General features: G+C 55.2%; 1 protein-coding gene across 4 annotated transcripts; it reads right to left on the bottom strand.

Moving 5' to 3' along the window:
* Positions 1-272: 272 nt before the first annotated feature.
* Positions 273-12209, bottom strand: SPINDOC (spindlin interactor and repressor of chromatin binding). 4 transcript variants are annotated; one of them, XR_015721452.1, is made up of 7 exons: positions 11842-12209; positions 8137-8478; positions 7892-8041; positions 7623-7760; positions 7256-7456; positions 5291-5508; positions 946-1078 (listed from the first exon to the last, which is right to left on the bottom strand). XR_015721452.1 is itself a non-coding variant. In XM_087854977.1 (6 exons), exons 1-6 carry the CDS (start codon positions 11966-11968, stop codon positions 867-869), a joined length of 1170 nt encoding a protein of 389 aa, XP_087711103.1. In that variant the 5' UTR covers positions 11969-12208; the 3' UTR covers positions 273-866. The 4 variants fall into 4 exon arrangements, 3 of the variants coding, with proteins under 3 accessions (XP_087711103.1, XP_045631787.1, XP_087711105.1); XM_087854977.1 differs by lacking the exon at positions 5291-5508 and having other exon boundaries at positions 273-1078; positions 11842-12208; XM_045775831.2 differs by lacking the exon at positions 5291-5508 and having other exon boundaries at positions 273-1078; positions 8149-8478; positions 11842-12206.
* Between the last annotated feature and the right edge of the window lie 3155 nt (positions 12210-15364).

The raw sequence follows: 15364 nt of genomic DNA, 5'->3' as shown, positions 1-15364 counted from the left end.
ATACAGGCTTACCAAGACAGGCAGAAGGCACACAATGTTAAAGAAAAGGTGTTTCTGACCCCATTTCAAGGGCACTGGGAAGGGGCGAGGTGTCCCTCTGTGACTGGCACTGAGTCAGCCCCAGTCCTCCAGCCAATGAAGCCCTGCCCTGGCCCTGCTCTGCCCTCCCTCCCAGGACCATCTTTCGGCCCTCCTGCCCCTCAGGGTCGCTCCAGGAGCCTGGATATCCTGCGAGCAAATCCCTTCCCCCAATGATGGCCCAGACGGAACTCTCTTAATAAAAAAAAATAATTTATTGTCAACAAAGGAGATATATACAACAGGAAAACAGGTGAAAAGGAGGAAGTGAGTGAACAAAGCCCCCAGGTGGGCTGTTTGGGCCTCCTGCAGGGATGGAGCGGGAAGAGGTAATGGAGGCCTCCTGGTTTAGGAGCCTGAACGGGTGGGGGAGGAGAGGCGTCCCCCGAGGTAGTGGGACTCAGTTCAAACCCCATCGTGACCACCTCTTGTGTAAGGCACTGTGCCAAGGGAGAATGGTGGGGGGCTAAGAGGGGGAAAGGAGGGGGGACAGAGAGGTCTGGGTCAGCGAAAGGATTGGGGTAGGTGTTCTCCACAGGCCCAATGCCCTACCACGCGACAGCCCTGAGGCCAGCCTTGCCCATCTCAGGGCCTGGCCTTGTGCCTAGGGGTAGACACCTTCCAGGGCCCCCAAGCAGCAGTGGGTGCTGCCCCCTTTCCTCTCCTCCATCCTGCCTTGGCACCTGGTTTTACTCTCTCCATCAGGCGGCCGAGCTGGGCAGCTCTGAGTGATAAGCCAAAGGGGGACCCTGCCTCCTCCCTCCCTCCCTCCCTCGGAAAGCGAGAAACTACACACCACTCCCTGCCTCTGGCTGCCCCCCCACAGTGGTGCTGGAGTCTGACAGAACCGCAGGCCAGTTGGGGGTGTCACCTGCTCCCACACTCTTGGTGCCCTGGGGGTGCTTGGACCAGTCTTGCAGGAGGCTGACTGCCGGGGGCTCCTCCATCCGTACGCGGATAACCTGGAGATCCAGTGTCCCGCGAAGCCCCGGAGGGGGAGCTGGGCAGGGGTGGGGGCAGAGAGCAGAAGTCAGGGCCCTCGGGACCCCCACCGAGGATGTCCCCCAAAGGCCTCTGCAAACCGCACCTCCACTCCCAGGCCTTCACTCCCACGGTCCAGGGCCTGGTATGATGGGAGAGCCCAAGGGACAGGGGAAGCTCCACTCTTGGTTCATCAGAGGACCACGACCAACCAGAAAATGAGGTCACGGCCCCTTAGGCATAAGTCAGACCCACCCCATGGGCTTCCTCCCCCGTGTTTGGGTACACAAACGCTCAGTGCCATCTACTTCCCTTGGCTCTTCCCTTCGGCTCACTCTGCTTCACATAAAACTGACTGGAGGCCCTAGCCCGAGGGCTCCCGCCCTGTGTGGGTATAGGTGGTGGGAGTGGGGAACACCTGCCAAGCGAGGAGGACACAGCTCAGCCCACCCAGGGGCTCACAGACGCACACGGAGGCTAAGGTGGGAGCCCCGCATGGCCAGTCCTGGGTGAGCTTCCCCGCTCTGCTCTGTGGGCCTCACCGGGCTCTTCCCCTCCTGTCACGACCTACCCCACGGCGATCAGATGTCCCCACCTCAGCAGTGGGGAGCAGCTGCTCAGAACAGGCAAAACCGGGCCCCAGGAGAGGGGAGAGCAGACTCCCCGTGGCTTTCACGCGGCCACAAAAATGTCCCCTGCTACATGGGCACGCGCAAAAGTACTTTACGTTGAAAAACAAAACCGAACACTGCACCTCTCAGGACGTCTGTTTCGAGAAGGATCCATTTGCGGCCTTTTGCCTACACTGTCTTTAGAGACGCGACCTAATAGGTGGCCGGGAACCCAGGCACCGTCTTGCCGGACGTTTGCTGAGGTTCGAAACCACGTACTAGCGGCCATCGTCAATTCTGCTCTGTATCTGCATTAGCTGGTCTGCGTCGGACAAACTCTAAGCTCCGGGAGGGCAGGCGGGATCCCGAGCTCAACAGTAAGTTAGTGGGCACCCAGGCTGTGCCTGGCACTGCTCCTGCTGCCAGGGGTCCAGCAGCGCACGGAGCAGACCACGGGGCCTCCTGGGAGCTCCCGATCCAGTGGCAGAAGCCGAAAGGATGAACAAGCGCAAGATGCGATGTGTTACGTATGGACGGAAACAAAGTGAAATAAGAAAACACACCAGGGAAGGGGACAGGATAGCATGGAGGGCCTCATGGAGCGGGTCTGTGAGCAAAGATGTACAGAAAGTGAGAGTCTGCTATGCGGGTGGCTGGGGAACAGCACTCCGGGCAGAAGGAAGGGCAAAAGCAGATGCTCGGGGGTGTCTGCCTGGGGTTGTAGGAACAGCAGCCCCGTGCCTGTGCAGAGCGGGCAGGCTGGGCTAGGAGAGTCAGGATCCTGGGGTGAGCATCCCTGGTCACCATGAGGACTCTTTTTATCTGGAGTGCGAAAGGAACAGCAGGGACAGCATCCAACTTGGTTTACACTGGGGACCCTGGCTACCGGAGGAGAGGAGACCAGAGTGGGCAAAGACCAGAAGCCGGGAGGCCAGGGAGATGGCTGTTCAGGAACGAGGCAAGAGATGGCTTGGACCGGAGTAGCCGCAGTGGAGGGGGTGGCAGGATGGTGAATTCTGATCCGATTTTGGAGGTGGGGCTAACACGATTTGTCGAAGGCTTGATGTGGAGTCTGGGAAACGGGAAGAGGATGACTGAGGGTTTAGCCCAGCAAAGTGCAGAATGGAAAAGGGGAGAGGAGGCTGGGGAGGAGGAGAGTGGCTGAGAGTGGGGGTTCTGTTTGGATAAGCCAGTTCGACAATCTTATGGACAACCCCAGACATGTCACATGGGCATCTGGAAGAGAAGCTGGAACCCGGGGGATCTGGGTGGGAGCTGGGGGCACATGAACTTGGACTGGATCCCTCCGGGAATGAGGAAGGCCCTGCCCCGGGACTGAGGCATCCAGTCCCTCACTTAACCACTCACTCACCGAACACATAAGCAGCACCTGGACCCTATGCCAGGCGCTGGGGAGATCACAGGAAATGAAAGAGACACACATCCTGACCTGAAACAGCGCACATTCGAGAAAAGAGGAGAGATAACCATCAGATCTGACTCAGGGAGCCATGTGTGAAAGAACAGGCCCGAGAAACAGAGCAGCCAGTGAAGCTGGAAGGAGACCCGGCCAGTGGCCTGGGGAGCCCAAGATGGACAGGGTCTCCAGAAAGGAGTGAGCGCCGGTGTCACGGTTACAGTCACGTCAGGGAACAGCAGGCACTGAGAACTGACCGCTGGATTTTCATTTTGGGCAAGTCAATGGTGACCTTGCCAAAAAAGTAATTTTAGCATGAGATGGGAGGATGAGAACAGGACTCCCAGAGAGAGGAGGGCCAGTTAGTGTAGAAAGTGCTCCCCAGCCTCCCTGAAAAGGTCTGGGGACAAATGGGACAGTGGCTAGGGCGGGATGAGAGGTCAAGAAAGGAGAAATCACAGCTCTGCATAGGCTGCCTGGTAAGATCTAGAGGAGAGGGAAACATGGACGGTGGACAAAGAGGAGAGGACAGAGAGTGGCTGGCAGGGTAGGGGATGGGCTCTAGCGAGGGGTCCGGGGGGCCAGGCTTTGCCAGCAGCAGAGAGAAGGCAGAGAATGTGGCTTGGATGCTGGAGAGGGGTGGGCACAGGTGGAAACACATGGAGGCTGCCGCTTACTAGGTGAGGGGCCCTGAGAGAGGTGTGTGTGTGTGGGGGGGGCCTGAGTCCTTTTCTTGGGGCGGGGGTGGGGAGCCCTCCGAGGCTGTGTCTTCTCCGAAATGGAAATCATAATACTGTGGATGGTGGCTGTGGGGATTTAAGGGGACAGATGACACGCTAAGATGTTGAAAGAGTTCAGCACGTGGTAAGAGCTCACTGACTTTGGGACTGTTCAAAGCAATGGAATTATGTACCAATTCTTGCTGGTGGCATGGAGGGCAGAGGAGAGGGTGGGTGTAGAAGGGAGCATCAGGACAGTGTGGCCTGACGTGCGATGCCCTTCCAGAAAGCAGGCATGATCAGAGCCCCAGGGTCATCCAAGAGCAGGCCAGGAGGACTACCAGTCCTGGGCCAAGCTGAGCCCCTTTTGCACTCCAAACCTAGGGCTGGCCCCCCTCCCTCCCGGGAAGCCCAAGCCCCTCTGCTTCCCCAGCCCCATTCCTCCCTTCCTCTACATCTGGGCATGTGTGTGTGTACACACACACACACCTTCTCTAGAGGGTGGGCCCGAGTCCTTTTCTCTTGTTTCTCATTAAGGCTTGTTTCTGATCGGCGACTCTGAAAATGTCACCACACGTGACAAGCGAAGGCAGCCGCTATCCACCCTTCTTTTTCTGTGCCAGGCACGGTACTGGGCGCTGAGGACGTAGCAGTGAACAAAACAAAGACCCTGTCCCTGTGAAGCTCACACAAGCTCACACTCATGAGCACATGCACGTGCATACACATACACACACATCTTGTTTCCTGGTCCAGCCTGGAGACATACTGAGCCTGGCAGACGTATCCTAAGAGCGGCTGTCTAGGTCTTACTCAGATTAAACAGTAGCCAAGACCAAGAGGCTCTTTTTCTCACGATTTGTGAGTGGGGTCCTCAAGGCTCACCTTCTCTCCTGGCTTGGATGCCTCCCCACCCTCATCCTGCAAGGCCCTTGGAAAGTTCCAGAAAGTTTTCTCTGCTTTACACTCCTATCCATCAGCTCAGCTGACCTTACCACAGTGACCTTTTCCAATTTCTAAATCCTTGACTTTAGAACTTTTTTAAAGTGATAGAATCTTTACTCAAAATCTTCCAGGAACTTCAATATGTAAAACAGCTCCATGTGAGGACAGTCTGGTTGAAGCCTCAGGGTTTGGAGAAATCTCTGGGATCCCCGAGACAGTCTGTGACCACCACTCCAGAGCCTTTGCTCTGCACAGAACTATAGTGGCTGCGTCACTGCCTCCGACCTGTACCCCCAAACAGACAGTAAGTTTCTTGGGGACAAAGAAACCCTGTCCTCACTCATGTCATCTTCCAGAGTGCTTCCCTCGGGGCTGAGCCACTGGGGGTTCTGGCCACCTCCAACCTCCCTAGATCCTGCCACCTGCTGAGAAAAACCCTCTCACGTCCATCAGATTGGTGAACCCCAAGGCCTCAGAGACTTTGCCCACGTACCCCAAAGGAACCTGAGATCTCAGGGACTCCCTTCTCAGCTACTCACCACTCCAGAAAGGTGGAATTTGGGCACAGGGTATCCGAGGACTCAAAATGAAGGCTCCCTTTCGAGAATGAAACCAGAAGACCCACTAAACAGTGGAAGCGGTCAGCCATTTAGAGCAGTGATCCACCAAAGAGAACGAGGACGCTCGGGCAACGCTCAAGTCCAAGCAGAGCGCACAGTCTCGGGGAGGCAGGACTGGCATGTGGCTCAAGCTGAAACTTGAGACAGTTAAAACCGTGATCTACGTGAAGGGCTGACGCCTGCCTCAAGATGAGAAAAAGCGGGGGCGCCTGGGTGGCACAGCGGTTAAGCGTCTGCCTTCGGCTCAGGGCGTGATCCTGGCGTTCTGGGATCGAGCCCCACATCAGGCTCCTCGCTATGAGCCTGCTTCTTCCTCTCCCACTCCCCCTGCTTGTGTTCCCTCTCTCGCTGGCTGTCTCTATCCCTGTCGAATAAATAAATAAAATCTTAAAAAAAAAAAAAAAAAAAAGATGAGAAAAAGCGGAGCCCGTTTCGGTAAAATAAAATTAAGTGAAAGTACGTGTGTGTGCATACACGCACACGCACCGACCTTCGTCTAAGGTCTCAAGGGTACAAACTGAACTATTAACAGTGCTCACCGCTGGTGAGTGGGGGGGGGCACGACAAGGGGCACATTTGCTTTTTTCTTTCTGCAAGTCCACCTCCTTTTTGAGAGCCCTGCTCTGGGGAGCCCCTGGTACCTCCCGGGCTATCTTCCCTGGGCTCTAACTCCGAATGCACATTTCAGACAGGCCGGGACAAGGCGCTGTGTGTCACTCGGTCACTCCTTCAAGAGCCATTTCCCGAGCCCGAGATGCCTGGCATGGAGAGATGAAGGGGAACCAGACTCAGCCTCTGCCCTCCCAGAATGCACTCTGGTCTAACCTGAATCCTGCCACTGCTTGGCTACGTGACTGTGTTGCCAAGGACGTCCACACACTCATCCCCGGGATCTGTGACTACGGTATATTACACGGCAAGGAAAAATTAAGGCTACAGATGAAATTAATGTTGCTGATTCATCAGCTGACTTCAAACTAAAGACATTGTCCTGGATGATCTGGGTGGGCTCCATGTAATACCAAGGGTCCCGGTGGGGAAGAGGGAGGCAGAAGAGTCAGGCCAAAGATGACATCCTCAGAAGGACTCTCCTGGCGGCTGCTGGCTTTGGGAGATGGAAGGAGACCAAAAGCCAAGGAATGCACGCAGCTTCTAAGAAGCTGGCAGGACAAGAAAATGGACACCCCTCACCCCTGCCACCGGAGCCTCCAGAAAGGAACGTGAGCCTGCCAACACCCAGATTTTAGCTCAGAGAGGCCCATTCCAGACCTCTGACCTCTGGAACTGAAAAGTAATAAAGCATGTTCCTGGAAGCCACTAACGTTTGTTATAGGAGCCACAGGAAACGAATAAAGGGAAGGAGGAACCAGCTCTGAGACTCAGCCTTCCCACTTCCTTCTCCCCTGCGGAAAACAGACTTTTCTAAGGGCCAGATGAATCACGTATAGAAGTTTCTGGAAATCGGTTAAACATGATACAAACACAAGCGCTTACTGCTATCATTAGACAAAAGTCACTGAATTGCTTTCTCCACGGGTCTGTTCTCCTGTTACAGTCCCACTCGGGCCTTTGCTCCAACAGGGCGAGCTGGGCACCTCATGTTCCAGGTGGGATCAGCCTGAAGTGTGGTGCTGGCTGTCTGGCTTTGGGGAGCACTGGCCTAGCCCAACCTAACGACCAATTCCAGGACACTCCCCAGGAGCTAGCAGAGCACCTCAGCGTTCTGGCCGGTCCCTGTCATTCAGGTCTGTCCTCGGCCCCCTCTCTCAGGGGACCCGAGGAGCTAACCACCCTTGGCTCTGCTACAGAGTAGCCTCGAGGAGGCCAGACCCCAGGGACGCAGCCTGCCTGACCCTCCCTTGTCGTCCCCTCTCAGGAGCTCACCTGGAGAGGGGCTTTCCGGCTGGGGAAGGCCTCCTTCTGCAGCTCTCCCCTCTTTGGGTGAGTCCTTGCTGTCTGAGGCCCTGAGCTGGGTGTGGGAGAAGAGCTGGAGGACGAAGCCCGGGGGGAAGCTGCCATCAGTGAAGTGTCGGACCTCAGCGGGAGCGGCAAAAGTCTCCATGGGTGAGTCGGGTGACGGGGGGTCTGGAAGGAAGGACAGGATGGAACTGTGAGTCTGGGAGGCTGAGCTGTCTATCCTCACTGAAGCCAGAATTCAAAGGCCTGGACCACCCCCCCTCCCCGGTTTGGCTTTCCCCCGGGGCACTGTGGCCAGAGCCATGCCCACAGCCGCACTGGGCCTCCCTCTCACCTGGGTCAGGGTCTGGGTCCAGGTCCAAGTTTTTGGTCATGGGTCTGCCTCTTTTCTTCCTGACCGGCTCTTCCCCAGGGGGCTCCTTCCATCTCTGACCACGGGGCTTCCTATTTCCTGGCTCTGAGACAGGGGCAGCTGCAGAATGAGAAGACCCCAGACCTTTAAAAGGGGGTCACGCCTGAGCCGCGCAGCCCCTCTCCACACAGAACACAGGGTGCGTGCTCCCCTCTCCCCAGCTCAGCCTCAAAGGCTTCCTGAAGACTGACCAGGAAGCTCGAGGGGGCGGAGTCCCCTGGGCCGGCTCCTTTTTGGGAGAGCTGGGTTGTCCTCAGAGTCGAGGAGAACGACGATCTCTGCTGGCATTTTGGCAGGGTCTGGGTCGGAGTCCGGGTCAGCTTCGACATCCTGGCCTGAGTCTGAAGAGGGCAAACACCCAGTGAGCTCCAAATGCTCCGAGAGGCTGACTTCTCCCTCAACCCTCCACTCCCGCCCCACCCCCTGCCATCCCCACCATTCCAACTACCCGAGGTGGGTGAAGAAGGCTGCTCAGCTCTGACGTCTTGCAGAAGGGCCACGCCCTCACTCCAGGCCTCCAGGATGTTGCTCTTCTCTGAAGGGCTCAGGTCCAGGGTGTGAGGGTGCTGTTCCAGGATGTGCATGCGTGCCGTGTCCGCGGAGGGGGACTGGATTTCGGCCCCACATACCATGCACAGCGCCCGCCCGCTGCCTCCTGGGCTGTTTCCCACCAGGAACTCCTGCTCCCAAGACACCTGCTCCTTGGGCTCCTCACAGCCATCGCCGCCCGCCTCCAGCAGGTTGGGCCGAGGTGGTGGGGTCTTCTCCTGCTGGGCCACTACAGGGGAAGAGGGACAGGAGGGTGTCAGCAGTAAAGGCACCCACGGCCCAGAATATGTACAACATGGGCCCCCCAACTTGGTGGAGTGCTGCAGGGTGGAGGTAGGAACATTCCCACCCAAAGTCTTTCTCTCCCTTCCCCAGCAGCCCACAAGATGCTAACCGTATGAAACACAACCTGTGTGCCTGGCCATTCCGCTATCTCCCGGCATATCTCCTCTCAACCTGGGCTCGGACCACAGGTCCACGTGCTTTTCCAATAGGCTGTGTTCCTGCAGGTCTTCAGCCTTGGCATGTCTGTCCAGACCACCCTGATCCGTCCGACATTCCTATACTTCCTTCAGGGCTCTGCTCACATCGTCACTCCTGGGAAGCCTTCCTGACCTCCCACCCCTGGCGGGGGAAGTATATCCACATCTGACTTCCAGGCCACACTGCGTACTCTCTTGAGAACAAGAATGGTACCTCTGATCATCTGTTGTCCCCACAGGGCCTGGCACGCAGGAGATGCTCAGTGGGCCTTCAGTCAGCCAGTGATGGGCATGCCTGTTTCTCTACCCGGCAAGGCCCCTTCAGCAGGCCACCTCGCCCTGTCACAATCCCTTCCCCATCTCCCAGAGCGTTTGCAGGTGTGATCTCGGGCCCACAGGTCTGCCTGGCATCTGCTGTGTGCACACGGACCACAAGCTCTGGCAGGACAGGAACTCTTCCCAGCTCGACAAAGAAGGCAGGCTTGGACCCACGTTAGCCTGGCAGCTCAGCGCTTCTGCGGAGTCTCTATGATCTCCCATGGCCGCACCTCTCTCCCACCTGAGAAGATGGGATGAAGTAAAATAGGGGAGGCCCTAACACCTAGGGACAGTATGGGGAGGTGGCATTTGAAATGGGTCTGAGAACAGGCCAGGACTCAGAAGATCCAGGTGCACGGCTGGGCTGTACCTATTTCCCACGTGACTGGGCACAGAAACCTTGACCTCTTGGTTGCCGTAGGGCTTTCTTTCCCACCATTCCTCCAAAGCAGCTCGCCAAGGTCACCAATGCTACACCCAGCGGTCAGTTCTTAAACTTCGTCATTTGACTCATCGCTTCTTCCACCTTGATTTTTGTCGCTCGGCTTCTAGGCACCACCTCCCATTGGTTCGTCTCTTACTTCCCTAGGACTCTCTTGGGGTCACGTGTGCTGGTTCCTCTCATCTCTTCTCATGGCTCTCTCACTTCTTCTAGGGTGTAGTTGAAGAACCATCTTCTTACAACGGCCTTCTCTGTCCCCTGCGGAAAGCTGGGCACCCCATCCCCCTTCCCCCCTCATGTCCTCCTTAGCCATACCGCCACTGGGCCTAACATGGTGTTACTGGTGCACGTGTCTCCCCACTGCACGGCAGGCTGAGGGACAGCATGACTTCTGACCGTCCACACCTGCACCCCCAGCATCAAGCACACCGCCTGGCAGGTAGCGGCATTCAGAAATCTCTGATGAGGGACTGACGCCATCTCCAACCTGCAGTCGCCGGAGAGAGCCCCGCAGCTCCATTCTTGGACCCCTTCTGTCTCCCTCCTTCCTCTGATGGTCTCCTCCCATGGCCTGCCTGCTGATGACTCCCGTATTTGTACCTCCAGCCAGACTCTCCTGTGGCATCTAAACGCACGTGTCTGATGCCTATCTGGCCATACCACTTGAATGTGTCACAAGCATCTCAAACTCGCCCTGTTCAAACCTTAACTCCCTAACTCCACACGCCTGCATCCCGGCCCTCTTGTTTTTGTACGTGGGAGGCCCTCCTCCCAGGCGCTCAGGCCCAAGACCTTGAATTTATCCTTTCCCCTCTTACCCCAAATCTTTCAAAAAGCTTCTGCTTCAAGACATTTATACTTGCTATTCTCTCTGCCTAAAATGCTTTCCCTTGCATTACCCACACGGTTCATTCCCTCATGTCCTTTGGGTCTGTGCTCAAAATTCATATTACAGAAGCCTTTCCTGACCACTTGATATTCTAAGTATGACACTCCCACCCTCTTTTCTCCTCCCTTTGCTCTGGTGTTCTCTGAGCCACCTATCTGCACCTGACACCCTATGCGTTTAATTATATTTATGTTTGGTCATTCATATATATATATTCCAGAAGAGATGTTTCATCTTTGTTTACAGCTGTTTGCACGCCCAGCCTAAAAATGCCTGGTTTACAGTAGGAGCCTCATTAAGACCTGTTGAATGAATTAACTTCTCAGGACTTCCATTTCCTCATCCCCAACAGTGGGGAATAGGGTCTCTCTTGCAGGGTTGTTGAGAGGATTAACTGAGACAGCCTGGCATCCAGCACTCAGTAAATACAAGCACAAGTAGGGAAATGAACCTCTGCTGGATGCAAAGCTCTGAGGAGAGTAGCAGCCTTTATTTCCCTGACTTGTTTTATATCCCTCCAGATTCCAGAAAGGAGAGGCAGTGCAGGGAGACAGCGTGTGGGGCTGAGGTTAAACACATGGCCATGCTCTCAACCTGTTTGGGGTACAATCCCCCCATGGGAAGAGGTATTTGAGAATAAAAAGACATTTGCATTTCCATGAAATTTTTGGGGGGTGCATTTTCATGAGTATTAAGTTTTCCACTGAAATGGCCCTTTGTTTTCCAATGGTCTGCAAGATCCTGCGGACTAAAGAAACTGGTAAAGGGGGAGGGGAAATCAAGTGTTCCCAGATTGTTCCTCGAATCCTTTCCCAAAGCCAGTCTCCTTTCTGCGTGGCAGAAGGTACCCCTAGCAAGCATTTCTCTTCCGAAACGGAGTATGCCGTATGCCATCCCATTCACCCCTGTAGCGCAAGAATCTGACACCTGTGGCTCACGCAAGTGGAAGGCCGGGGATGCAAGGGGAGTTGGGGGACAGGAAAGCTTTCTGCGTAGAGGACCCTGAAAAATCCTCCTTTCGGCAGGCGGCATCCTCGGATCTCTCCGGACACCAGGCTGCCGCGCCCAGCCTCGGGCCTGGAGGCCTTGCTGCCCCTCGGCCTAAAACACAGCCTGGCCCCTGCGTCTGCCTGTGCCTCCGCGGGGCGGGAGACCGCGGCCGCCGGTGCGGGGCCGGGAGAGGGGGCGCTCGGGCACCGGAAGATCCGGAGCGCGCGGGGTGTGGATCGAAGGCTCCAGACCCCGGACGGGGGCGGGGGAGAGGGAATTCGGGGAGGCCCCAGATTCCAAACCCTGGAGGGGGCGGAGCGAGAGCGCGCCCGGGCCCCAGGCCGGAGGGGGAGGGGGCGCCCAGGTCCCAGGCCGGAGGGGGAGGGGGCGCTGGAGCCCCTGACTGAGGAGGGGGAGGGCGCGCCTGGGCCCGGACCGTGACGCGGAAGTGGGGTCCCCTTCCATCCTCACCTCTGAGCATCGGCTCGGGCCGCGGAATCACGGCCACCACCATGGCCTCCTCCTCGTCCTCCCCTTCCTCGCATTTGAGCGTCACCTCGAAGCAGTCGAGCGCGGCGCCCTCGGCCTTCAGGGCCATGGTGCGGCCGGTGAGGGGGGGGATCGCGGTGACCGGACGCCGGAGGCCGGGCGCGCAGCCAGGGGCCGCCTCCCGCCCCGCGCAGCCCCCTCCCCGCCGCCCGCCGCTCACCGCCTGGCCTGCGACGGGCGCGTCCGGGCCTCCCCGAGACCGAGTGCGTCGGGACCCCGGGCGGGGAGGGCTCAATCCGGGGCCCCAGGCCCCCGCCGCTCCCTTTTATGGAGGCTCATTGTCGGCGCCCGCCCGGCCGGCCCGCCGCGGGCCCGCCCCCGACCCCGCGCGGCCAATCGCGCGTGGCCCCGCCCCGGGCACGCGGCTCCGTTAGCCTCCCGGGGACCCGCAGGGCGGCGGGGAGGGCCGCGGGCTCCCGGCCGGCCTCCAGCGCGGAGGCGGGCATTGCCGGCCGGCGGAGAGGCCCCCAGACCCCGCGGGCGGGGGGCGTCCTCCCTCGGGCTGCCGATCGGGCCCGATTGAGGGCGTCGAGAGCGCTACCAGGTGTCCTGGGGTGTTGCTGGGGGTCGCTTTTGCCTTTCCCGAACGAGCCCTCCTCCACCAGGAGATGCCCCAGGCGGGAAAAGAATCGGTGGGGCAGCGAGAAGGGACTTGCCGTGGAAAGGGGGGAGACGGAGTTCCTTTTGATGTTTGCCGGCGCTGTGACCTTGGGCACGTTATCTGTTTCCTTAGAAGACCTCATCCTTTCTCAGAAAACATTGTGGAGCCTTCTGGACAAGGGGATGCGAAGACGGAAGAGCCAAGTGGAGCGTGGGAACACGCAAACCACCCCCGATGGTTTTGATTTCCATTTTTTAAAACGTGAGTCTAGAGATTTTGAACCTCCCCAAGGGCACACAGATTCTTGAGAGCCCCAAGACCAGAGTCCAGTTGCCATGACGCTGCTACACCCTAATCCTACTCGGGGTGAGCTTTTTACGTCCGTGACATAGAAGGGGCATCTCCCTCTGCTGTAGTTCTCCTGAGATTTCGGTTGAGAAAATGTCTGACATTGGAAATCCATCTTAAAATGCCACCATATCAGACCAGACACAGGGGTAATTCAGAATAATGTATGTAGTAGGTTGGGGGCTGGAGAGCAGATAGGAACTAGAGTATCTGGATTACCGTAGGTCTTTAAGTGAATAATTTTGTTACTTCCAACTGTATCTGGTACTTTAAAGGTTTTACAAATAAAGGTATTAGCAAGCCGGTTTCAGTCCTTTCTATCTCATGATCGCCTGGTAACCCTTGCAGGGATCCCTTCCTTGACCTTCTGCTCTCCTCTGTACTGCCCTGTGCGGTGCTGATTCTCAGGCTCCCGGGACTGGGGCCTTCAGGTCTGGGTTTGGCCAGTGGGAGACAGTGGCAGGAGACTGGAGGATAGGAGGAAGGCTAAAGCCAGTGTGTTTGTTCTCTTTCTCTCGCTTGCCCGGGCTTGGGCAGGTCTCCAGTGGAGGTAAAGCTCCTCTGTGGTTCCAACTTCTGGGGAATGATCCTCTCTTCCAGGCTACATTCATTCCATCGCCTCCATTTGTCCCTCCAGTTTAAGAGTGGTGGGGAGTGTCCTGTGTTTGCTAATCTCTGGGTTGCCTCTCTGTCCCCTCTTAGATTGCTCAGCCCTTCCATCACCCCTGTCACCAGGGGGTCACCGATACCCTGCATTCAATTCTTTGTTTTACATACTTAGAGTGGTTCCTATTTCCCCCCTTGGACTCTGAGTGATACAGGCACTTTGTCCTCACAGGTCTTATGTGGTAGACTGTATTGTTCCCATTTTACAGAGCAGGAAGTTGAGGCTTAAAGGGGTAAATTACTTGCCCAAAGTAATACAGCAAGAATCCTATGTCATCAAATCTAAGATGAGTGTTTTCTCTACATTTTAACATCCTTGAAATGGGGATGCTTTCTATAATGGACATCACTGTGAAGTTTTAGGAATATCGAGAAAGTTTAAGATCGCCCTTCCGATATTCAGACCGTGGTGTTACCAGCAGAAATAAATCACGCCCAGAATGAGACATAGATGAGGCCCCTTGGTGACCACAAAGATGACTCTGAGTGGTTGCTGCTTCCTTACCACAGATAACTCCAACCCTGCTTGCACCCTCCTGCCTCCTAGATGAATGTTATAAAGATACCCAGTCTCCAAGTTGCCCCTGCTTTTTGACAGCATTCAATCCACAACTGGTCCCCCACTTCCCTAATCCCTCCACAGAACCATGGCTTGCCAGCCCAAATTTAAAGAGACTCATATGAAGGTTTCCCTAGGGTACATTCTCCTTTACGAAGCAAGTTAAATAAACCTAACTTTTTTTGACAACAGCTGTGTTCCTGGTGGTCTTCGATCAGAGGGCTTTGACAACCTTAGCCAATTTATTTTGCATACATTTTCATTTTTATGTAAACGAAGAGTGATCTACACGAATAGACATTTTTCCAAAGAAGACATCCAGATGGCCAACAGACACATGAAGAGATGCTCAACCTCACTCATCACCGGGGAAACACAAATCAAAACCGTGATGAGACAGCACCTCACACCTGTCAGAATGGCTAAAATTAACAACAAGGAAGCAACAGATGTTGGCGAGGATGCGGAGAAAGGGGAACCCTCTTACACTGTTGGTGGGAATGCAAATTGGTGCAGCCCCCCTGGAAAACAGTATGGAGCTTCCTCAAAAAGTTAGAAATAGAACTACACTACAACCCAGCAATTGCAATTCTAGGTATTTACCCAAAGGGTATAAAAATACAGATTCAAAGGGGCACATGCACTCCAATGTTCACAGCAGCGTTATCAACAATAGTCAAATTATGTAAAGAGCCCAAATGTCCATTGACTGATGAATGGATAAAGAAGATGTGAGATATATATATATATATATATAATATTTATAAAAGTTATATAAAATGGAATATATAAAATGGAATATTACTCAGCCATCAAAAAAATGAAATCTTGCCACTTGCAGCAGTGTGGATGGAGCTAGAGTGTATTATGCTAAGCGAAATAAGTCCATCAGAGAAAGACAACTACCATATGATTTCAGTCATATGTGGAATTTAAGAAACAAAACAAATGAACATAGGGGAAGGGGAAAAAAAAGAGAGGGAAGCAAGCCGTAAGAGACTTTTAACTATAGGAAACCAAACTGAAGGTTGATGGAAGGAAGTGGGGGGATGGGCTAAATGGGTGATGGGCATTAAGGAGGGCACTTGTTGTGATGAGCACTGGGTGTTATATGTAAGTGATGAATCACTAAATTCTACTCCCGAAACCAATATTCCACTATATGACAGCTAGCTAGAATTTAATAAAAATTTGAAAAAAGTAAAAAAAATTAAAAATTCAATCTTTGAATTGGGAAGGAAAAAAAAGAGTGATATAATAAAAGTCTATGT

This window comes from Ursus americanus, chromosome 24, assembly GCF_024610735.1.
Source record: "Ursus americanus isolate L20-20 chromosome 24, mUrsAme1.1.p, whole genome shotgun sequence".
Classification (NCBI taxonomy): Eukaryota; Metazoa; Chordata; class Mammalia; order Carnivora; family Ursidae; genus Ursus; species Ursus americanus.
The sequence above is the reverse complement of the archived record's forward strand: the minus strand, read 5'-3'. Positions and strand labels throughout refer to the sequence as shown.

Bases quoted from the DNA above. Each gene is read 5' to 3' on its own strand.
- SPINDOC (XM_087854977.1), bottom strand. From the start codon at position 11,968: ATGGCCCTGAAGGCCGAGGGCGCCGCGCTCGACTGCTTCGAGGTGACG. The intron at 8,042-8,136 runs GTGGGGATGGCA...TGCCCTCTTCAG, and splicing joins CACCTCGGGTAGTTGGAATG to ACTCAGGCCAGGATGTCGAA. The intron at 1,079-7,255 runs GTGAGCTCCTGA...ACCCCTGCCCAG, and splicing joins GCCGGAAAGCCCCTCTCCAG to CTCCCCCTCCGGGGCTTCGC.